Source organism: Poecile atricapillus, chromosome Z, assembly GCF_030490865.1.
Source record: "Poecile atricapillus isolate bPoeAtr1 chromosome Z, bPoeAtr1.hap1, whole genome shotgun sequence".
Classification (NCBI taxonomy): domain Eukaryota; kingdom Metazoa; phylum Chordata; class Aves; order Passeriformes; family Paridae; genus Poecile; species Poecile atricapillus.
Genome location: NC_081289.1, coordinates 82005973 through 82031242, shown reverse-complemented (window position 1 = coordinate 82031242; position 25270 = coordinate 82005973). Strand labels below are relative to the sequence as shown.

Here is a 25270-nt window from a genome sequence, read left to right as displayed (position 1 = left end):
AAATGCCTGTAATCAAATACTACTGCCCCAAGCTGAACACAGTTAGGCTGATTGTTTTGATTCAGTGTTGCATTCAGCCTCAGTCAACTCACCAGGATGACTGGAAAATGAACAACCCAAGAAATTTCCTACTGCCCATGCAATTGCTGTGGAGGTTGGTATGAAGAAAAATGAAAGTTGCATATGTGTTTGATGAATTTAAGTTAGTTTATGTCTCATGCAGATTAATTCAGAGACAGGTTCTTATGTTTTATTTCATATACAACTGCACATTAAGAAAAACATTATTTTCTTTATATTTTGCATGTAAGTTTAAAGTGAAATGCAAAATGTTTAATAATGGTTGTCCCAGATTTTATAGACTGAAAATGTCACATTAATTCTTTGGCATTGTTTAGTTTCCTTTTAATTTCTTTTGTCTATGCAGAAAAAGAGGAAGAATAATGAGGGAAAGAGGAGAAAGAGGGGAAAAATGTTAATGAAAACAATATTAAGAAATTTAAGCTCAGAAACTGCAGAATTAGAATTGCTAGAAGTTAAGTCAAGGCTTGCCCATTCTTGTTTACATTTGGGCAGACTATCCCAACAATTTCTTGAAAACCAAATCTACATCCATGGCAATTACTGCTAGAAATTTGATCCTATCATCTTTACTGACATGTCAAAATTTATTATGAGTAACACGATTAATGGAGGTGCCCACAGAGTAAATACCAATGAGAGAAAACATTGGGGAAAATCCAGTCCTCCATGAACAAAGGATGAAGAAATGCCAAGATGTTGTTTTGGAACAGCAAAGAACAGAATCTTCACAAGATTCAGTCTGAGTCAGTGTGTGAAACAGTCTTGTCAATAAACCAGACCTATTGCATAATAAAGCAAAAAAACAATTTCCTTGTTGCTCTCTCTTGCTGCTGTTATTGTAGAGCTAAACAGTTGGAAAAAGGGGAAAATTAAAATGTCTAAACAATGGTGGTTTTTTATAATGAGAACCCAAAAGGTCATCTGCTGTTGTTTTAGAACGTGGCTTATTGTGTTTCAGTCTTCTCATTATATGGTCCTCTGGAAATTTCTCTGAACAATTTTATAACTAGTTTTTAAACCTTTTTATTTTTATTTATCTTTGTCATTTTTTTTTGTCTTTTTTTTTTTAATTTTATTTCCTACTGTCAAAATGAATACTAAGGAAACACAGTTACCAAAGAAGAAGCAGCAAGGACCCAGTATAAGCACTGCCTTAATACAGCTGAGACTTCTAAGGCACTGGAAGCTCTGGAGTTCCCAAGCAGCTCATTCCGGAAGTCCCAGAAGACTTGCATCCTTAAGCATTTGACCAGAAAACTCAGCTGACAGCAAACCTGCTTTAAATCTCTTAGAGCAAGGTTCTTGCTAACACTGCAATTTTAAAATTACATAAGGAGTTACGTGTCTGATTTGAGTTAATTATCTTGCTCCTGTTTGAATTTACGGCTTCCTCCTCGTGTATGAATCATTACAATAGCTTTGAAACTACAATCTATTGTTGTGGCTATTTTTTGGGGATTTTTACTGTTTAATACTTGTTACAATTTCTCCAATGCAAGAAAATGTTTCCCTAGTACTATCTTTAAAGGCAGACAATCTTATCTTACTTTTCTTATGCATTCTCTAAACCTAGGACTTCATACAAATCTAGCTGAAGAAGAAAACACTTCCATGTGCAAACTGTCAAACATAAATGAAGCTCCTGCTCACAGTCCTGCCTTTTGGCAGAAGAATAACATCTGAAAAATATGGGGTTTTTTCAGTTGTACTGTTTTTCTCTAAGCCATACTGACAATTAAATGTAATATTAATAACACAAGTCTGCTAAAGCTACATTTCTTTTACTCATATGTATCTTAATACAGGTCAGTGAAATACACTTTTATTTACTGGGGCTTTTACATTGGGCAGACAAGAGTTTGCCTTCCCAAATACAACTCATTGCACTAAATACACTAAAACTTACTTCATTGAACTAAAATCTGAGCACAAAATTGACTAGTTGCAGAACAGCCCTGTGGTGAAGTTAAAAAGATCAAAAAAAACCAAAACAAAAAACCCCACTCAACCAAACAAAAATCCTACTATTTTTTTCATCTCTTCTTTTACAAAGATTAAACACAAAAAGGTATATATAGAGGGCTGCAGTTTGTCAGTATTAATAGGGTAGTCAGAACTAGTGGCTGGTAGTGATCTCACTTTTGTTTATCTTAGCATTTCCCAATTTATTCTGGTATATCAGATGAAGGTTTTTCTAATTTGATGGAAAACAGATAAAATGAGAACTATTTGGTTTAGTAGCAGTAGGCTGTATTTTACTGATTAAAGATGACAAAGCAGGTGTGATGAAATAGCTAGTTACTTGTACAACCTGAAAAGAAATACAAAGCTTTTAAAAGCTGTCAGTGACAGGGATGCAAGCCTTCATTCTGCAGATGTTCTTTGATACTCTTGTCATAATGCTAGACGGGCTTCAGAAAAGTTCCTAAAGTTTTTTTGGGGCACAAAAATTCCTTCATCTGAACCTGTTTGAAGGATCAGGTGTCATGGTCATTAGGAGGTGCAACTTTCACTCATAACAACCTATCCTTTTAACACTTTACCATGACAGCATGATAAATTTCACCATTCTGCAAGATTCTGAAAAAGCATGATTCTGATTTGTTAGAAATTAACCATCCCATAATGATTGGAAATTTTATAATAACCAGTATTTTCCTCTACCCGTTTCAAAATTCCATCAGTCAAAGCAGCCAGAATTTATCTTTCTTTATTGTAGTTCTTTAAAAGCACAGTACAGTGATTATGCCTGATTCTGATGGGCTTACATTTGCTTAACATTAACGAGAAATATTTCCCCAGATATGAAAGACATTCAACCCACTGCCACTGTCCCCAACAATTTCTCCCCACTGAAACCTTATATTGGTAATGAGGGACAAGTGAAAGGTAATTAAAGCCATCCTATTTAGAAGTGAGGCATTTTTAAATAATCCTGAGCAGCTGGTAGCACATCAGGCAGTTTCTTTGGAAACACAAGAAAAGTTTAGAAAATAAAGGATACAAAAAGGCCAAACTTTGTACTTTATTAACTTACTCTGTAGGGTTTTCCCTATATGAATATGTGTGTATATATGTATGTGTATGTATATCTGTCTATGTATATATGTATAAGAATGCCTGTAGTGTGGTGCTGTGTCAACATAACTGAAGTAGCTCTGGTTCATCAGAAACATTTATCCCACAGTAGCACAGAGCTCAGGATGGTTTAATTTACTGTGCAAACCAGGACTAAGCAGCAAATGGTGAGAAATCAGCAGTGAAAACTGCAGGCTTTTTTCCCCCAGCTTCAGCTGAGTTGGTCCATGAATCACTTGGCTTTGCATACAGACAGTTGAGCATCATTCTGTGCTGAGGTCTAGCACAGGAGTTTGTAATAATTTTGAAACTCTAGATGATGTGCCAGTGAACTGAGGAGAAAGGAGGTGGAAAAACTGGGATAATAGGAAAAAGAAGCTGGAGAGAGAGAGAGCGAGAGAGAGGGCCATGCAGGGAGTCCAAATCCAAGTCCATGCAAAATATAAAAGCAGGCACTAGAGGATGGGAATTCCTCATAGATTTGTCATAAAAAAACCTCTTCCACTTATTATATCCTTGAGTCAAATCAAAATCTCTGAATGCTTTCTACGGCAATTCTTAGCTATTTTCTTTCCTATTCCTGCCTGTAAAAGCCTGGTGATTCAAACATTGTTTGCGGCTAAATTCAGCATTTTTGAGGTAATGTGGAAAAGGAGACATGAGATTTAATTCAAATGCTTGAGAAGCAATTAGCTCACTCAAGCTAAAATATTCTTGTTACTGGTCCTTGGTTTAAAGAAAGCAGATCTCCATTTTAGGGAAGAGCTAGTAAGCCAGGGATCTGTTCCTGGGATGTGTGCCAACTCTGAGACAGTCATACAACTGGGTGAGACCCAAAGCAGCATCCAGTATACTTTTCTGACTGGGTTAAGGGTCAGTGCACCAGACTGACAGACATTCAGTTTGAGAGAAGCCATGGCACAAACTGTCCATGACTCATTGCAAAGGGCTTGGTACAAATTTTCTAAAGAGTATCTTATCCCAATAATGTTAACAATGGCTCTGCCCTTGTTTCAGTTAATTTCTTCTTAGCAGATGGTACAAGTGCTGTGTTTTGGATTGGAATGAGAATGGTATTCATAAGACACTAATGTTTTGGGGTTTTGCTAGTCATATTTACCCTAAGTCAAGGACTCTTCCTTCCTTGTCTCATGATCTGTCAGTGAGAATGTACGCAAAATAATCTGGAAGGGAACATGGCTCGGACAGGTGACCCGAACTGACCAAAAGGGTATTTCCACACCACAGAACTTCATGGCCAGTATATAAAATGGTAAGTGCAGTCAGCCTGTGTTCAGGAAGGGGTGTTTGGCATCAACCAACCAGTGGAGACAAACTGAATTGTGCATCACTTAAAAAAAAAACAAACATTGTTATGATTCTAGTTATTAAGATTATGATAATTTAAAATTATTATTTTATTTTCAATTAGTAAGCATTTTTTATCTCAATATACAAATTTCACTTTGATTCTCCTCCCCATTCAACTGGGATAGAGAAGGAAGAGCGGAGGAGGTGAAGCATGGTGTTTCATGTCCAGTTGGGCTTAAAACCATGACAGGTTCATCTGTTCCCTGAGCCATCCCTATGTGTAATATTCAGAGAAAGTGCAGTGTAAGCATCTTCTAAGGGTACTAAGATGATCTGTAACTCTTAATCATAGCAAAAAGTTCATAGTTTCCAGCTTTCTTTAGCTTTGTTTCCCTATCCCACAGATGTGGCTCCACAGTTACAGATCCAGTGAATTTCCTGAAAAAAAACTGCTCTGAGCTGGACTGTGGAGGACATAGAAATATTTTTGGTTTTTTTTAGAAAGGAACATCACTGGAAAATCCTTTTCATTATTTCTCATCAATATTTCATGACAATGATACAAAAAAAAAATATTTGAGAACATTTAGCTTAACCCTTTTTGTGCTGTAAGAAAATATGAATCTGAATCCAAGTGCATGGATATTTGTACAAATTTAAAGTATTGTAACAGCACATATCTTCTTCTGTACCCTGTTTGCCACATGGGATTTTAAAGAGGAAAATTAATGTGTAACAGGAATTCTCCTGACAAAGAAGATCATTCCTCCCTTGGGTAAATACAGGAACCTGCTTAAAGTGAGACACTTCTAGAAACTGGGGAGATTAACGAGCAAGTAAAAGACAGCCAAGCTCAAACAGAATCACGGAATTAATTAGGCTGGAAAAGAACTCTGAGATCATTGAGACCAATCTACGACCAAATACCATGTCAACTAGACTATAGCACTATATGCCACACACAGCCTTTCCTTAAACACCTCCAGGTGACTGCACTACATCCCTGGACAGCTCATTCCAATATCTAGTCACTCTTTCTGTGAAGAACCTCTCCTGGTGCAGCTTGAGACTACATCCTCTCATGCTGTCACTGGCTGTCTGGGAGAAGAGGCCAATTCCCACCTGGCTACAATCTCCTTTCAGGGAGTTGTAGAGTTATAGGGCCTCCACTGAGACTCCTTTTCTCCAGTCTTAGCCTCTCCTCACAGGACTTGTGCTCCAGACCCTTCCCCAGCTCTGTTGCACTTCTCTGGACACACTTAAGCACCTCAACGTCCCTCCTAAATGGAGGGGTACAGAACTGAGCGCAGAACACAAGGTGTGGCCTCACCTGTGCCCACTACAGGACAATCACTGCCCTGCTCCTGCTGGCCCTATATTTCTGACCCGGCTCAGAGTGCCATTGGCCTTCTGGGCTACCTAGGCACAGATCACTCACAACTTGCTGACAACCAGCACCCCCAGGCACTTTTTTTGCTGGGCCACTGTCCGGCTATTCCATTCCCAGCCTGTAGCTCTGCATGGCGTTGTTGTGGCCAAAGTGCAGGACCGAGCACTTGGCCTTGTTGAACCTCATTCCCTTGGTGTTGGCCAATCAACCCCACTTGCCCAAGTCCCTCTGCAGAGCTTTCCTGCCCCCAGCAGATCAACATTCCCGTGCAACTTGGTGTCATTCGCAAATTTGCTAACTATAGACTCAATCCTCTCATCCAGAGCAATAAAGATGGGCCAACACTGATTTCCGAGAGAACGCGAACAAAAAAAACCTCCTTCTTTCTGGGAAGTAGAGGAAATTATAGAGTTGGCCACCATTAAAAAGAAAGGTAAGATACAACATGACAAAAATCATGCTTGAAATACAGCATTTGCAAAGATACAGTGGGCAGGGAGGTTTTGCTTATAAACTTTTAAATTTTTATTCTGTCAAGTGTATTTCCAATTTTCTCATTTTCAAAGGCTACTGTTTTAGCTTATAGTCTAATAAATAAAGTCCTTTAGCTTTCTTATGTGAATTTGATTTCAAGAAGGTCTAGTCAGTCTCAAAGCTTAAAGCAGCAGCAAGAGTAGCTACTGAGCTTATAAAAACATGCTGCTGGAGGAAAGAGATTTAAAATACCCAAGTAGTTAAAAGATCAAATGTACCCTTCAGAAGATTTTTTTTTTATTAAATAAAAAAATCCTTATGAATAGACAAGTTTACATGAAGACAAAATTCACCTTAAAATCAAGGTTCTGAAAAGTTTTATCTTAGCAAAACAGTTAAACATAGTGGTGTTTCTTCTAATAGATCTCTTAAAGTACAAAGACACAGTTCACCTAATAAGGAGGCAAATTCAAACTGCAGACACTGACAAAGAGATGTATGGCACAATAGAGGGGTGAGGAGAGAGAGAAATCTGAATAATTGCATAAAATCTAGCTCTCTCAGTTTCATCCTGGTCACTTGTCACTCTGTAACATCTACAAAACAAAGAGGCAAGTAAAAGAGCTAAAATAGAAATCTTTGACAGTAAAGTAGATTTCTAGTTTCTCATGTAGCCCTGAAAATTTCAATGCTGTTGGAAGTTGATGAACCACACCCATTTGCATGGTTTGCCCTAACTCATCTGCTTCTGAGATCAGAAGCCAGAATTATTTAATGACAAGTATCAGCTTTTGTTCACAAACATAAGTTTAAAGGTCAATTATGCTATACTCACTGGACTTGTACCCAAGAGATTGCCCAGAACTCTAAAAGATGTTATAAAAACCCCTGTAATACTCTAAAGTTGTCCAGAATCAGCATCTTTTCTAGTCTTATTCACAGACTTCAACCTTTGCAGCTGAGCAGTGGGGGAGTCAGCAAAGGGAGGAATGAAAGAGCCCTTCTGTGTCACTTAGGTCTTTCACTTATCATTGAACTTCAGCCTCAAAAAGAATGAAAAAAAGAATGCTGCTTTGTGGCATTTATACAGACAAATTTACTAGTATTAAAAATAATAATAATAAAAAAAATCACATAATGCCAAAGAGAGAACTGTTCATACCATATATAAACACTATTAATTGTTAAAGTAATTAATGGTATACTACTGGTTTATACTAGGACTTGGGAATCAGAGTATAAAATACAGGCATTTTTGTGTAGGATTTGTCATATCTGGAGAGAAACTATCCCAATACTTCCTTTGAAGTTTAAAAACCAACACAGCTGAACTCATTTCTTTGTTCATTGCAAGTAAAAAGTAACTTCTCTAAACATAGCTATACTGTTGGCTATTAATTGTGCCCATGGTGTACCGGTTAAGAGCAAAACAGTTGGTCAGACACCAAAAATTAAAAAATGGGTTGCCTGAAAGAGAAATTGCTTAGGAGAGAAGATAACAGCCTTCACTACTTCTATTACTTTAACCAGTCTTCCAGCTATCACATTTGTTCTCCAGCACACTATTGTTCTCAAACCATTTCTGAGGCTGATTCTGAAGTCAGTATGTAATGAGTTTGGATTTGGAAATATCCTTGTCACTTTTTCCACTACTGCATTCTTGTTTGGAGAAAACAAACCAAGTGCTGTATCTCAATCTGTCCCCTTTTTTACAATCTGTCTTTCAAAGTCCTTTTGTATAAATAAGAACAAGTCTTACAGTGCTCTTCAAATCAGGAATTAGCATTGATGCTATTTATGAAAATTCTTGCAGGTATCTCTTACAGTGTCCACATTGACTGAGATGGAATAAGCTGCACATTCACTAAGCTTGGGATGATTTCTGGCATTTTATACAAATAGAAAGCTGGACAAGTTTTATATTTAATTTAGGCAGTGGGTTGGACTGAGTAATTTTCCTCTACTTAATAATCAGAACGTAAGGTTTTTCCTTGTTTTTGAAAGAATGAGACATGGACATGAAAAGAAAACAACTGGAAAACTGTGTTTCACTGCATAACGATACCATCAACCCTGCTGCAGTTGGAGAACTTATTGTTACACACATTCCTTGTGTTTACTATGCACAAAGAAGCATTTTACCATAGAGAAAAATATATTTTCTGTGAAGAAATATTGATGTGTATGGCATGGTATACATCTATGGAGCACTCCCTGATATAACATGAACATCAGCAAAGGTCTGTTGTTGTGGACCTCAGTTATACTTCTGAGTTGAGCTGGTGCCTATGAATGCGGGACTAAACTTCAGCCAACACAGTCACAGAATTTGTGGTACCCAAAGTAACTGAATTACATTGAAATCAGGCAACCCTGCTTACCGTGAACAGTACAGATTCACACACTGATATGCATATACAAATAATATTTATAAGGCCAAATGTGTGTGTGTGTGTACTTGCATATATGTCAACATCAGTATAAAATTCAAATGTCTACTTCTCACAGGGGATACTCTTTGTGTGGAAAAAAAACCCGCAACGCTAAATTTTGTTCTCTTATAATGGAAGAATGCACACTGTATATTCCTCTTTTATTAAAGACAGATGAATAGCCTCCTGCTGTGGGATAGTCTGAAAGCAACCTTATATGATGTTTTCATAAAAAGATTTTATACATTCGTTTTAAAAAGAAGATGCGTGTTTACTCTTTTCTGCACACGAAGCATGTAATTGTGATACAAAATCAATAAATATATTATCCTCATATCCTAGAAGAGCTATCATCACAGATTAAGTTTGCCAGAAAATGACCCAGAGGGGGAAAAAAAAAAGCTAGGAAGGAGCAAAAATATTTATCTATGTATCTCCACTTAAATGCATCTGGTTCTATGAAAATATACTGTTTTAATTAAGACAGTTTTCTATGCTTATATGTAATTTTGAAAGGGCTGTGATAATTGTCAACAATACAGCAACTCTCAAACTTGGAATATAACATATTCAATATTATGAGAGAAACAGTCCAGGAAAAATATCTGACATAATAATGTAGTAATACTTTTTAGCAAAGAATATACTTAATAACATAAAAGATTAAGGCTTGATTTGGTTTTGGGGTTTTTTATAACAGAAATTAAATGGAAGAAAACCATGCTCTTTTCCCCATTCTGCAGCAGAAGCCATTCCTGTCCTTTAGCCTAAAATTGCACATTCTCAGAAAAAAAAATAAAAAAATTAGTCACTAAACAGAAATTCTTGGGCCAGCTCTGCCAGAAGGAGAAACTGGAGCAAAGTCCAACTGCACAGATGCTGCTGTACTGCATATGGGTGACACTTGCCTCATCTCCACCACATGAGGAGTCCCCTGACCATTTCTTTGATATACCCCACTCTCTACATGAAAGAAAATTTGGTACAAACCAAAATAGACAGTACAATGCCTAGTTCATGCTTTTTTAAGGAAACACTTACAGATCACCGTAGACAAGGCCATAAATCTTTGCTGTGCTGTGATGGTAGATTCCTCTCAGGATAATTAGAAGAAGGATAACAACAAAAGCTGGAAGCCCCCAACTCAAAAGGAAGTAAAGCAGATAGCGCCTCTCTGTGTGCTCATCGTTCATCACAAGGACGTACCAGAAATTAACAGCCTGAAGAATAATGCAGAAAGACAATCAGTAGACTTGCTGGTGATAAACTATGCCAAAAACCAAATCACTCTGAAGGTCACAATACAGCGTTTTTCTGCCCTGGTGTATGTACAAACACTATTCAAAAAAAATACTTTGTCCTCAGTTTTTATTCCTTAAGTAACAAAAAGACATTATAAAAGCAATATGCTTATTTGTATTACTATTTTGAATTAGACTAACATAGAGGAAGAGAAACTCTGTTTAGTAGAGAATACTATTTTTGCATTTAATTTTGTATTTAATATTTTTATGTTATTGTTCTGCTGTATGTACCTTGTAGGAAACACACTAAACTCCTTTGATGGTTCTGTGATCCTGTTCTGGGCTCAGCAGTACAAGACAGACGTGGAGCTCCAATGAACCAGTAAAGGCTCATGATGATGATTGTGGGATGGAAAAGTTCTCCCATGGGGGAAGGCTGAGAGAGCTGTGGCTGCTCAGCCTGGAAAAAGGATGTTCAGGGGGACAATACCCATATGTGTAAACATCTGATGGGAGGCAATGGTGAAGAGGGAGACAGACTCTCCTCAGTGATGCCCAGTGGTGGGGCAAGAGGATATGGGCTCAAATTAACATACAAAAAGCTCAATCTGCATACAAGAAAAAGCTTTCTAACTCTAATTGTGGTCAAACACTGGGCCAAAAAGGCCAGAGAGCTTGTGGAGTATGTGTCATTACAGAATCAAAACCAAAATTACCATGGTCCTGGGCAACATGTCCTATCTGTTTGAGGTAGGGTGTTGCACTAGACAGTCTCAAGGTACCCCTTCAGACTTCAACAGTTCTGTGATTCTGTGTAATATATGTGTAAGAATTTGAGAAAAAAGTGCAAATAAATTAATGTAAATTCACAGGCATCTCTAAAACATTCTGTTTTCTTATAATCAACTCATCATCAAGCAACATAATTCAGTTTAAAACCATGTATGAATCAAAATAGTGGAATAGGTGAAACCCCTTTAAAGAGCCAGTAGTAGGAGTAGAGAAAACCCTTCAAGTAAATCAGAATACTTAGCACAGTGCTTGAATATTTGAATTTTCTTCAAGATGTTCATAGAAGAAACAGTGTCATGTGTGAGCATTTTTTAATGCACATCTACACAGTACTGTCTAATAAATACGTGAGCTATCCACAAAAAAAAAAAAAAAAAATTTTTTTCTCCCTTTCTCTACTTCAAAGTTGCTATGCCACCTACAGGTCTCCATGCTATATCATTATTTCTGGCCTTTTATATGGGGTGAATAGGCATTAATTGTCTTTTTTTTGCATATAAAGTATCTAACTAGAGCTTGTGCCTTTAAGCATGTCTTGTCAGTCAACAGAGAAAGGACAGGCACCTTCAGGCACTCATTAATCCTAACCCAAGCATAAACATCTCTCTCCATGTTCTACACAAGGGTTTCATATAATAATGTTGACTTACATGCTTCATTTTCAGCCATCTACTTTAAGGATAAGTAAAAATTCATACACTGTGACAGGACAATGCAATGTGATTATTTTATTGAGGGAAATTTTACACATTTCCCTCAGCCAAGGGCTTGTCTATCCCTTTTTTCAGAAACACCTACTTTTCACATTCAAGTACTTAATTAGTTGTTTCTAGATTCCTTATGTAGGTATCACTAATTAACTATCATTTCAGATTTTGTTCTGTGATTTATATAGCATGAATATGCAATACTTTCTCTCACTGATAACAACTTGGTTACAAAACAAGTTACTAAGTGTTTTAAATGCTTTTTTAGAGAATGAAATTTCATAGCTTATATCATAGCACATGTCTGGTGTATATAATTATATAATAATTATTATGTCTTTTTTAGTTTTCATTTGGTGATTGGTGCTATATGAACAAAGGCAAAGTTTATTTTCCTTAAAAGATCACAGGTAAACCACACCATAGAAATGCAACTATCCTGGACACATTGAAAGAACAAAGAAAAACTATTAATTACATTGCTGGACATGCACAGGAAGAAAATATTAAACAGATGAAATTGGTATTTGGCCAAAAATCCACAGCTTGTGGAAGGATTTGGTTGTTCTGTTAACTTTTATGTGGGATTGAAAACTCATTCAAAATTCTGTTTGTCACTTTATGTCAATAAACACATTTCAATTACATGCCCTTGTAGTCTTGGCTAGGCTGTGCCTCACTGCAAGTGCTTCCAGAGACCAAAATCCTTGAATTATATATGCCATTACACTCAGGGACTGTTGGTTTTACTAATTCTGACAATCTGGTGAACATTGTTCTTAGTCATCCAACTGAAATTGCTTTCTATGAAATCATACCTCATGTCCTTGCTCTGTGTTTGGTTAGCGTATTTAGACATCTCACCTCATTTATCACTGAGCATAACACTTAACACCACAGCTGCTGTAAAGGTGTAAGTGAGGTTGGATTATTCACATTTTCTGCACAGTAACATTTGTATTTTGATAGTTACTAGCTCTTATCTTCAACCCCTTTTGATGCTTCAAAATGTAATCATTGAAATAATAGAGGAGCTAATTTTAGCAAATCCTTTCCTGTTGCCATGCTGCAACAATTACCAGTTCAACAGAAGAATAAAATGTACAGTCCACTTTCTAGCTGCTCAGGTGAAAGGACAAATGGGCAAGTTGTGATTTGTTCTGATACAGAATGCTTTTTATTCACATAGTACTCTAATGAGACAATGTGAACTTCAGTGAAGGTATTTTTCTTTCAAAATGAGGCAGTTAGTGGAAATCACATTCCCAAACCCATTTATTCATTTATTCATTCATTTATCTTTAGTGATAATCACAGAATTTCAGAGTTTTTTGTGTTGGAAGGGGTCATCTAGTTCACATCTCCTGCCATGGGATATTTTTGCCATGGGTTATTTTCCACTGGACCAGTGTCCTGTGAACAGACATAGGGTTAATTTTTACAGTAGCCATGACTGGGACCCATCATTGCTGAGGGCTGGGGGATGGAACTCTTCTGGGGAGAAGGGGTTTGTTCTGGGTCAGAGTAGTGTGGTGGAGGGAGCAGTTGGGTGGTGATGTTTCTGTGTGAATCATTCACTTCTTTCTTCTACCCTCTGTCAGTATTGCTGTTGTACTGTTTGCTTCCTTATCTCATTGCTGTTTCCAGCAGATTGCTCTTATCTCAACCCATGGTCTTTGCCTTCTGAGTCTCCAATTCCCCTCTCCAGCCCAAGCAGGGCAGAGGGAGGGGGAGGCTGGGGGCAAGGGAGCAGTGCATAGATTCAGTGGGAACACTGAATTGGAGAATACCATTCCTAAGCAAGGACAACAAAGCTGCTCAAGGCCTCATCTCCAAACTGCCCTTGCGCACTTCCAGGGACAAAGTAGCCACAACTTCTCTGGGCAACTGCTTCCAGTGTCCCACCACCTGTGATAATCTGCAGATAGGTGGCAAACAACAGGTGTAAAAGACTTCATTTAAAGTCTTTTCCAATTTGTTAGGAAAAATTGTATTTTCCTTCTTTTTACAAATAGCTGGAGGGGTTAATTTATAATAACGGTATACTTTTGTATAATTCCTTTTTTGAAGCTGTTAAGCAGTCCAAAAATTATTCTTAAAAATAAAAAGAAAAGCATCAAATTTACTTTAAGATCAGTAAACATCTTAAAAGTCTGACACAGATGTATAGACATTTATAGAAAATTTAAAGTGCCATTAAATTGATGTAGGAGAAAGATTCAGGTATGGGTGTTAGCAAGTTCATGGCTTTCATCATGGTTTGCTTGTTGGATTGACACTTTTACTGTTGATTTAATTCACTCTAGCAATAGCTCAAGAAAACAAAGAATCATATTTTTCCATCATTTTACTCTGTATCAGAATTGGCATTTGAAAACTACAGTTTTTTTTTTTAACTGAATATACAGCTTTTAATTTTTTCTGTAACTTACTATTTGCAACACATTAGAAAATACTAAGAGAAGAAACTTATTTTCCTTGTTACGCTGAAAGACACTCTTGGCATGTGCTCCTAAGATAAATGCATTTGAAAATACAGCTTTATGCTGTTCAGTTGTGCAAAGGGACACTTGTCAGGATTAAGACCTCTCGATGCAGGATTAAGACCTCTCGATGCAGACATCAATAGAAGGTAAATATTTTGGGCCCATAAACTCTATTTTCACCTTGCTTACTCCTTTTCTTCTGCAGTTAAGAAAGCCTCATCCTTTAAAATAATGGGTAATGCTATCAACTTTCTGTGACTTACAAATTCTCCCTATAAAAGGCAAGAAACAAGACCATACAATAAAAAAGGGAGAAGAACGAACAGACAAGCAAGGATGATTTGATGTAATCTCTGTCCTGATGCTGAAAATGGGCCAGTTGACCTCTGAGATCCTTTCCATTCTTACATTTCACTCAATGTATGAGTAGTAGCTACACTTGTAGCAGAAATCCTGACATTGAATATGTCTACAAATAAAAGAAGCTAAAAAGAGAACAAGAATTAAAACATGAAGCTTTAGATTAATTGTTTTGTAAAGAGCATTGACATAAGAAAAAATGTTTGGCGTAATTACTAAGCACTATGCAGAAGATGGAATGATTACAAAAACCAAGAAGTAAGGAAGTTATCCTACAGTCTAGAAAGTGAAGGTCTTTGATCTGGACCCCAGAAATAAATCTGTATATATCCAACTGAAATCAGTGTTTTCTTATAGAGCTTTGTTGCCTGAAAATATTGCTCCACCAACTTTTGGTCAGTTAAAATCAACTAGGTTTTATGGATACTTCAGTTTCACATACCTGCACCATGCTTGTACTTGATTATCACATTCACCTACCTCTGTATCCTGTGATCATGGCAGTCACTTGCAGATTTCTATGATAGTCAATGATCAAACATATGCACTATGGTATGTAGCCTCATAGAGGGCAGAGTGACTGCATAAAGGATACAGAATCTGTTCCTGTATTTTTGTTCTTTTCCAGACAGAAGTATTTAAGCCTCATTCAATACAAAAACATCATTAAATCTGCTTTTCAAATTAAGCCATGTATATAAAGTATACTATGCTGAGAAATACAAATATTAATTTCCCAGACTTTAAAGTCTGCTGCTCTAACAGCAGTAGCATCCAGACTTCCCAAATCAGTCTGGTTTCCCCTTGGATCCACAAGCTTTTCTAGAGTAGTCATGGGGACCAATTCAAGCACAGAGATGTCCCCAGCAGTCCTGTGCTCTGATATAGCTTACTCGCTCCATAATGAGATATAAAAAGTCAAGATCTATTCCCAGCCAAGAGGAGAAAAACTCTGGCTGAGGACTGGGATCTATATGTCCCATTATTTAATTCCTTTTGGGTCTTTCAAAGTTCAGGAATTATTCTCAGCTGAAGGCCTGCACCTACAAAAAGAAGAATCATCTTCATTCTGAGTTCTACTCCTGGAAGCTCATCACTCAGCAGGCTGATGGATTCCCTCTTAAGCACTTTTGTCCAATCACATTTCCATGAAGAGTCGTCATGTTTAACAAAAGCCTGAGGTTCCACTAAACGCAATCTATTGTGCGAGTTGTTAGGATTTGACCAAAGTCTATGTAAAAAAAATAACACTGGATTCCAACTACAGACATAAAAATGACCAACTGTTAACTTCCATACTACTTTTTTTGCAACTCAATGCAATGTAAAACACATAGAATGGGATGATGAAGTACTATCAAACACTGAGTTATCAAAGCTTGAGGCATCTCAGTAAAAAAAGAAACTTTAAAAAAGAAACTTTAAAATGTTACTTTGTCCAAATTAGCAAATGGTAAAGAGCTCTAAAGCAATTTAGGAATAAAGTGAATGAGCAACTGTGAAGAATATAATTTACAGTTTATAAAATATTTTAGAGTAGTTAACCTACAAAACATCATTTGCCAAGCAAACAAATTTCTCTATTGAGGCCATCTACCTGTAGTCTTCTAAAGCTAATGAGCACAGCTGAGCCATTGGAGAGGCCACTAGGGTTTTCAATGAACATGAACCTGACATATTCCAGGAAAATGCCACATATCACATGAATGTTACTGGGAGGGAAAGCTGGATTTAGTTGCAGCCTAATTTGCAATTCTTGGTTTGGTCTGACAGCCTACATATTGGAGGACTTGTACGGTAAGATATGGAGCTGCATATATAAAGCTGTACGCTGAAATAAATGTGCTGGGGACAATTCCTCTTAAAATAACAGACAAATAAATCGCTTAACTCATATACTGGTGCTAAATATAAATTTCTAGATGAGGGCATAATAATGTGTTTTTTCTAATAGCCCCACAGCTTGTTATTTTGACTAACTTACAACTGGTAATTTTCCATAAATAATTGGATTGTTCATGGTGTTCCATATTAGTTCAATTGTTTTTTCCATCATTTACTGTCCTATAATATATCAAACGAGCAACAGATCTCTGACTAGTCTGGTGTACTCATCTGATGAATATTAGCTGAGGGAGCTGGGGGTGTTCAGCTTGGAGAAAAGGATGGGGGCATATGGTTTAGTAGTGGACTTGGGAGTATTGAGTTAACTGTTCGACTTGATGATCCTAGAGGGCTTCTCCAATCTAAATGATACTAAGATTCTATAAAAATTATGGAAATAATTATGAATGCACATGTTCTGTATTTTAATGTAAACTTGGGAAGGTATGTCTGTCATATTACACAAGTTTAATGACTAAAATGCCACTGACTTAACAAATTACAGTATAGTTTACATTTACACTTCACATGTAAGGGACTGCTTCAAAAGACCAAATAAGAGATGTTTAGAAAAATTATTAACAGTAAGAAAAATAATTCTTCCTTGTTCTGAGACAATTCTACCTTGCTCTGAGGATAAAGTGAGGCAAGGACATTCTTACATAGTTGGAATGGAAATGAATGGCAAAAGTCCTTTTAGTGTCTGTATATTTACCCTTGGAGTCACCCTAGGTTTAAGAAAAGTCACCTAAAGTTTTGGCCTTCTAGTAGCACTGAATTTCAGTGCTCTATATCTCTCTCTATACATAGATGTACAGATATGTATATATATGCACTAAAATATAAGTGAAATATAGAAATACAGTTTAACTATCAATTACTTTTACACATGTTTTGGGGAAGGGATAAAAAGGACTATGATACCAACCTGAATAAGCATCCAGCTGAACTGGCAGAGGTAAAGATAATGGGTAACAGATGCGAGAGCAAAGCAGCTTTCCTCTGAGATATGCTGGCTCATGTAAGCAGAGGCCAGAAATGAAACCTGTGGGGGGAAAAAATGAATACATGCATATTGGAATTAAACAAAATTAATTTAATATTAAAAATAAGGGGGAAAAAATTAGTTTTTAAGTAAAACATACACTAAATCACTATTTCAGAGACTCAGGAAAGATATCTTGGACATTTAATATTCACCCAAAAGAAGTTATGCTTAAACACTGTCAAGCCCTAAACCAGCTTTAAACTTTCTAAAGCAGACCATCTTCTATCTCTCTGTTGAAAGATGTAAGCTCTTTAGTATGACCTGAGATTAGCTCAGATGGTTAGAACATGGTGCACATAATGCCAAGGTTGTGTGTTCAATCTCTGCATTCACTCAAGAGTTGGACTAAGTGATCCTTGTGAGTCCCTTCCAACTCAGAATATTCTGTAGTAAAGTAAATTTTAAGTAGAATTACTTAAATTGAGTCATATTACTGAGATTTAGTATATTGCTTGCTTTGCTTTACTTGCTTAGCATGAGCAGTTGGATTTTCTGAAGCCTTAGTTGACAAGGTGTGTTCTTACACCAAGATATATTTTTGGCTGGAATGGAAAAGAATATTGACATTGCACTCATGTTCTTGTTGCTAGGTAATGTTTATCCTATGTCTAGGGCTTTTTAATTTCCCATGCTCTGCCAGCTAGCAGGTGCTGTACCACTCTTAAGTTACTTATTTTCACAAATCTGACACCTGAGACTCTGCTGTGGGAAGCCAAGGGTCGAGCTTGAAGAATGAGGAAGCACACCTGAGAGGGATGGTATGTGTGGGCAAGGAGTCAGGAGAGGCACCCATGGGCCATCTGGAGCTGGCGAAGGGACCCCAGTCCTTGTGGTGACACCTTGGGTGGTGCATGTGTAACTCCTTGAATGGTGTGAGAATGTTCAGGCAGTGGCCTCTCCTTTAACACACTGCACCTTTATATGACGAGACTACACAGAGACCTAATATTTATTGTTTAAAATTTTTCCCATGCAACATTAGACACATTACATTAGGGTTTTGTAAGTGGGGGTTGAGATTTTTCTGTATAAAAACTAGAAGAGATGTTATCTTCTGATTTGAGTAAATCCAGATATTTTATCAAGTAAACAAACAAACTCAAGAGGCATTTACTGTCTTCAGGCTGTCAGACACGTAGGAGTGTAATACCTCAGCCCCTAAGATAGCACTACTGGACAAAAGGCAGGAAGCAACTATTCCTCTCCCTAATACCATACCAGGATTTCACATTCACAAAGCAGTTACAATTTGGATTTTTCCACAGATATGCCAAATGTCAAAGGCATTACATGTTGGCTAGGTAAGTAGCCAATGAACAGTCTACGGAACAAAGGTATTCCAACTCTGACTGCAATGAATGTAGTGAGACAATTTCAACATAACATTTTAAATTAAAACACAACTCAGAAATCTTAAGCCCCTTCTTCTATAAATTTCTTCACAGAAGAAATGGCTCTACAATCAGAATTCATAAAAGGCCTAAAGTGTTCACATAAAGAAATTCATCCACTGTGCTGATCATTTTTTATTTTCCTGACAAAAAATACTACTCTTTTGACCAATAGCCCATTGACTTCTTAGTAAGAGAAATTAATGGGCTATGGAGACTGATTTTATGTGCATAAAACCAGGAAATGGGATAAGTAAGAAAGTTAAATTAAGTGATTTTGGATATATATGGACACATTTGCAACAAAATACTCATATGGTACTGGGTAACCCTTACACAGTCTCCTTATCATAAAAGCACCGTCATAAAGACAGGATAATGTTACCTCAGCATGAAATGGAAGAATAACAATGAGCAACTGGGGAACAAGTGGACTAAAACCAATTATGAAATGCATTTCAATATTTAAAGAAAGAAAATGCACTTTAAGTAATTTATGTGGTATTTATCAGCTTCTGCTGGGAACTGGCATCTAATTATGGCCACATAACCATTCAGTTATTAAGAGGTTAACACACAGCATAATAAAGAGTGGTCTTTGCCAAATTCTGACACTGCTGAAAGAAATCCTATCATCTGGAGTGGGTTAAACACAACTGTAATATGTCTGCAATAGCTACCATCCATGAGGGATACACAAGAAGTGTTTTTGGAAACAACCCCATAGCAGCAGCTCCCTCAAACATTAGCAGTAGTAATTCGTCTAAAACTTGAGCAAATGCTTCTACTGACAACGGGCATCTGGGTAGAAAGGCTTTACCATCTTTTGTTCTCTGAAGGCTTGTGTATGTGTCAAGGACAGACTGCTAGGCTAGAGACAGAGAAAAATAGGGGACGTAAAATACAAAATACAAAAGCAGAATGATGGAGACCTGGAAATAGGTTTTTAACCGCTTTTGTACTGAAAGTTGGCTTGCAAGCATTTTTCATTTGTAACTAAGAAACTATAATTCCTAACACTCTCCTGTGCTTCAAGAAAAATAAGATTTTGCATATTGAAAAAGAAGAGTATATCACTGTATCAACATTTTTCAAATTAGAACAATGCAAAGAGTCCAAATATGTGCTAAAAAATGCATATTTGTGATAGAAAGTGACTTTTCTTAAAAGAACAAGATTGCAACATGGCTGGAGTAATCCCTCAGCTAAGAATTCAGTGTAATTAGTGGCCTTAGAGTATTTTAGGGAGAAAATAAAAGAAAGTAAAATATAAAATTTTCATAGACTTGTTATGTTGCATCTTGATCAGAAGATACAAATGAGAGTTGGTTTATAACACCAAAACCCCTTCAAACCAACAAATGTGCCTCCCTAATAAAGTGTTCCTTAGACTAATTGTCTCATGTCTTCTGTTCATCACTTAGTTATTACCTGTAGGGTGCAACCTTTTATAACAAGAAACATATTACTTTAATAACAAAACCATATGCCATCTATTGAAACAAGTTGTTCCCTCTTGGATCTTTAAAATATATGCTCATTATAACACCAATTGTCCAGACCTCTTTTTACAGACACCTTATGGTTTAAATGGCTCTTTTCAATCTTTGGATATACTGACATTTAGTTCTGTGCTGAGATGATAACATAATGCCTCTCCTTCATACATGTCAAGGTGATCAACCTTGACCCAAAATGATTTAATTGATAATCCTTTAAATCACTCAAGTAGCAGGCTGATATTTTTATTAATTTGACTGGTGATGGTTCCATACCACATTGAAAATTATGATGACAGCATATCATTCAAAAGGTTCCCCTTAACAAAGTGAAAAAAAAAAAAGTTAAAAAATAAAAAAAGTAAGTAAATGAACTTCTGTATAATAGCAAAAAGCTATTTGACAGGGTCCCCATCTGACAGTCATTTACTCAGTTAATCAAAGGACACCTCAATTCTTTTAAAACTTTAAGACAATTATCTAGCAATTACTTCAAGGAAATTATTGCCAGGATATTCTATCTAAGTCATCAACACCAAACTATACATGAATAACATGAGATGTATTTCTGTTCCTGCATGAAGAGTATTTTTGTAGTGCTGTTTCCAAGGGGCAGGCTGTATCTGAACATCACTCCTCTACTAGCTGAGATCTGCTCATAGTTTCCAGCCAGAACTTTTTTTCATGGTCAGTTTATATCTGTTTTTATTTCTCTTGTAAGTCTCTCAGGTTACAGATTTTCCTCCTCCATGGGGTTTGTAGTAGCATGAATTTCTGGAAGGCAGTAGTACTCTCCCTTAGGCTCCATTTTTCAGGGTTAATTGAGCCACTGCACAACATGGTTAGAGATGCCTAAGCTGATCTGGACAGCAAAAGCTGTTTAGCTCCATGATTACAGCATCTGCCTAGATCAATTTACCTTATTTCTCACAGTAACCCAACATACTGAAATGTATGCTCACACATTAAATGTACACCAAATTTGCTCACACCAAATGTACAAAGTTTATTCACTGATGCCAGCTATAGATGATGCAAGCAAATCCATGAGCTTTCTAATGATTGAAGAATTTATTAAACTCTAAGTTCAGAATTAGCAGGCCTTAACTGGCCTCATAATAGAAATTTACAGAGAAAGCAATGATCTAAGTTGCCTTTTTAATATTGTACAAAAGAAAAATGGAAAGACCAGAAGAGTGAAGAAATTCCAATCAGGTAAAAAAAATCAACAGAGAAGTTGTAAGAGAAGTTGTATGAAAACTGAAATAAGAATTACGTATGAAAAATTATTAAATGCAATATCAAGCAGTAGTAATTCCAGTTTGTCATGGTTAGTGCTGAAATGCTACCATATGTTAGACTTCAAAATAAGGATACAGCACATGACACAAGGAAAAAAATCCCGTCTTTACATCACAACAAATGTGGAAATTCTAAATATATTCTTTGCCCCAGACTTTTCTATCATGACCAGCTTTCAGGGATGCTGTGTCCCATAAACTAGGGGATAAGGTTGGAGCAAGGAAGATATACCCTTGGTGGAAGAGGGTCAGGACTGAGAATAATTTAGCACAATGGCACCTGATGGGATGCACACATGAGTGAGCTGGCTGTTGTCATTGCAAGACCACTTGCGACAACCTTTCAACAATCAGGTTACTAGGAAGTGCCCAAAGACTGGAGGAAAGCAAAGGTCAGGAAGTGCAAGGAAGAGGATCTGAGCAACTGACAGGTTGGTGAGCCTCAACTCCACCCTTGGGAATGTGATGGAGCAGTTAATCCTGCAAACAATTTGCAGGCACATTAAGGATGAGACAATCATGAGGAGTAGCCAGTATGGTTTCAGCAAGCAAATGTCATGCTTGACCAATTTGATAAACTTCTACTTGCCTGGTAGATGAAGAGAGAGCAGCATATATTGTCTACCTGGGCTTTAGTTAAGCCTTTGACTCTTTCTCTGGTAAGATATTTTTAGATGAGGTGTTGACTTATGTGCTGGAAATGCAGACAGTGAGGTAGAACTTACGGAAACTAGTTTGAATTTGTTTGGAAAGTACTGATTTTAAGTGGTTTATGTGACAACACTTCAGAAGTGCTCAAAGAAATGCAGTGAAGCCAAAGAATTTGAAGCACTGTGACAGAAGAAAGAATATCCCTTTAAAAAAAAAAAAAAAAAACTTTTTTCCTTGTATTTCCATTCAGAGAATGAGCAACTGATTTAATGTTCTGCCCCAATTTTTCAGCCTGGCAATGCAGTAAATACTGACAAAAATATTTTATGAAGATCTAAGTCTATCTGATGCAATATTAACCATACAAGTTGTTAAGCAGGAAGTAAACAAGTTGTAAAACAGGAAGTTTCAGCACTGATACTGCAAATGTTAAAACCCTGAGGCAGTAAGTAAAATAAAAGGCAAAAATAAAATAATACAGCAGTAAAACATAATTTATAATTTTAAGAATTGAAAAATGTTTTCACAAGGGGAGAATAAATCTGAGACCAATAATCTTTCCCAATTGCAAGGTGTAACAAAGAGGCAGCATGTTGTGATGGGTCAAGAAAAAAGAAAGAGAACACCTTGCAATGTTTTAGGGGAGGAGCTGTGGAGAAGCTAACCCCAGCAAATATGAAAGCATCAAGGAGCAGAACAACAAGAATTTAGACCTGGAAGAGGGTCCAGAGCTAAGATCTGATAAATCTGCTCACAAATTTTACTTTCCCATTTTGGCAGGAAGTGCTCTGCCTCCTGCAGATGAGAAAAAGATCCTTTCCACCTAGAGAAACCCACAGAGCAACTGTCAACTCTTTTAAAACACTTTGGAGTGTGCCTGCGAGGAACATGTCAGTATACTTATGCCACATTTTTGCAATTAATGTAAAATGATGTTTCCCAATATGAACTCACAAAGCTTTAGACCTTCTCTTCTTCTATACAGAATATGTCTTGCTGAAATGGATCCTAAGAGTGGTCTACTAATCTATTTTCACATAAACAATTTTTAGTCTTTTATCAATTTTATTAAATTGTCTACATGGAGATTCCCTGCCTTACAGAGATGGTTTATATGCATCTATATTAAAAAAAGAAGAGAAAACAAAGAGCCCAACCACATGCTATCTGTGATTATACCAACCAAATCTCAACAGAGGAACAGTATCAAGAGCATAATCTAAAGTGCTGTTCCTTTTGTTGGACTTAATTGCAACGAACAATAATGTAGGAAAACAAACACATTTAAACTCTCATATCCTCACTGAACTGCTCTCTTCTGCTTTGAATTTACTTTATATGGGTATAAAAGGGGTTCCCCCCCTTGAGCACAGGGACACTGCTTAATAATAGTGCTTATGAATCATACTTTTTGTTGCTGCTCTGTAGGACAGGACAGTACTGATATGAGCCAAGTGTTCTTGTGTTTTCTGTTCTGATATTAAATGCCAGGACAAAAATACCAACAAAGGATATATAAAAGAACTGGAGAGATTCATGGCCACCAGCAAACATTCTAAGTCACTCTTTATGGAAAAAGTAATACAACTTACAGCTTATATCAGAGCACAGAGGAAAAGGTTATATAAGTTAGAAGATTCATAACATAGTATTTAACTGGGTGAAAAATTAAAAAAATTAGCTTTTTATTTCATATTTATTCTGTATTAATATTGCTGAAATAAGCAGGTAAAGTTCCTTTATGAATTCATGTGACTGCTCATTGACTTCACTGGTCATTTAGTGGTTTATTTGAGAAGAGTGCTGCAAGAAAACATATATGCAGGTTAAGCTTTATTTGTGTCATCAATTAAGTTGGTGAACATACATATTGAAAAATAAATACTTTATGAATAGCAGCACCAAAGTCTTACTCCATAATTTGTGTGCATTTTTTGTATTTTAGAGATATTTTTATGTTTACAATTTATTTGCTTAGACTGTTTGTTCTTTATTATTGTAAACATGACATTATAACAAAAGCCGAACAGCTACCTGAAATAAAATACCTAAAATGCTGAAATTATATTTACAACAGTGACCCAGAGTGATTTTGTAAAGATGTTTACACTTTATTAAGCAGCAGAAGAACTGATAACCATTTTCAGAAGTGATTAGACATTAGTAACCATATGTTATTCATTCCTTTCCCCCAGCTGGGCAGGAAGGTAGTTGGTTTCATGCCGAGTTCAATCCCTGCCCTATTTGCTTCCCATTTTCAGGCTCAGGGACATTTTTTTTGCTTCTCCAAGCAAGGAGGTAGCAATCTGAGGGTGTGAGGCACCATGATGCAGAGCACAGCACAGCAGAGCAGTACACAGTTGAATGTGTAGTTGAAGTTAGCTGCTGTGGAAAGACTGGGGTAGCTCACACCCTCCTCAAAATAAGCCTGGCACAAACACCCAACTGCATTAGGTCATCTTAAACAGTTTGTCTTCTGCCTCATTTGTACTGTACCTTACAAAGAATATATTTAGGAAAAATAAGGACTAACATACTCTTAGAAGATCCTAACCCATTTAGTTTTACATCCAGATCCAGAAAAATGTATCTGGCATAATACCCTATAAAGAGTTTTTGTTATCACTTTCATTTAGATCTGCAGCAAAGATATATGTTGCTTTTGTTACTCATTACAGAACAAAAGCTAGACATCCTGTCCTGCTGCAAGATTCACAATAACACAACAGTTTCAATGTAATGATGCAAAGCAAAGCTGAAAAATCTTCTTTGTAAAACAATCAAAAATTCATCTAGTCTTTTCCAGATTCAAGTACTCTCACAGAGCTCAGACCTCTGCTCTGAATGTGCTGATTTGGCAGGTCCAAAACAAACTCCTCTGACGGACTTTGACAATTGTTTTCTATCTAGAAGCTCAGATAAGACTCCAAGCAGATCTGCCATAACCTATTAATTTTCTCTAGAGGTTTCTCAGGTTTGGATCTATATTCACTTCTGGGGATTATCAGAAAAAGCTTTCAGTAACTTTGCTTCTCATTTCCTATATTTTATTGAAGTTCACGTATAAAATTCTGGCAAAAAGTACACAAAAATTTGATGACATGACCATTTATGAACTCTAAACTGGATTTAGGACAC

The 25270-nt window shown here is 36.7% G+C and overlaps 1 protein-coding gene across 1 annotated transcript in view; it reads right to left on the bottom strand.

The window, feature by feature from the left end:
• ADGRV1 (adhesion G protein-coupled receptor V1) overlaps positions 1–25270 on the bottom strand; it is a 255005-nt gene that overhangs the window by 70548 nt on the left and 159187 nt on the right. The window contains exons 84-85 of the mRNA XM_058825861.1: positions 17171–17287; positions 9811–9989 (exon numbers count right to left, since the gene is read on the bottom strand). Coding sequence (XP_058681844.1) covers positions 9811–9989; positions 17171–17287 — 296 coding nt within the window. The remainder of the gene's footprint in view (positions 1–9810; positions 9990–17170; positions 17288–25270) is intronic.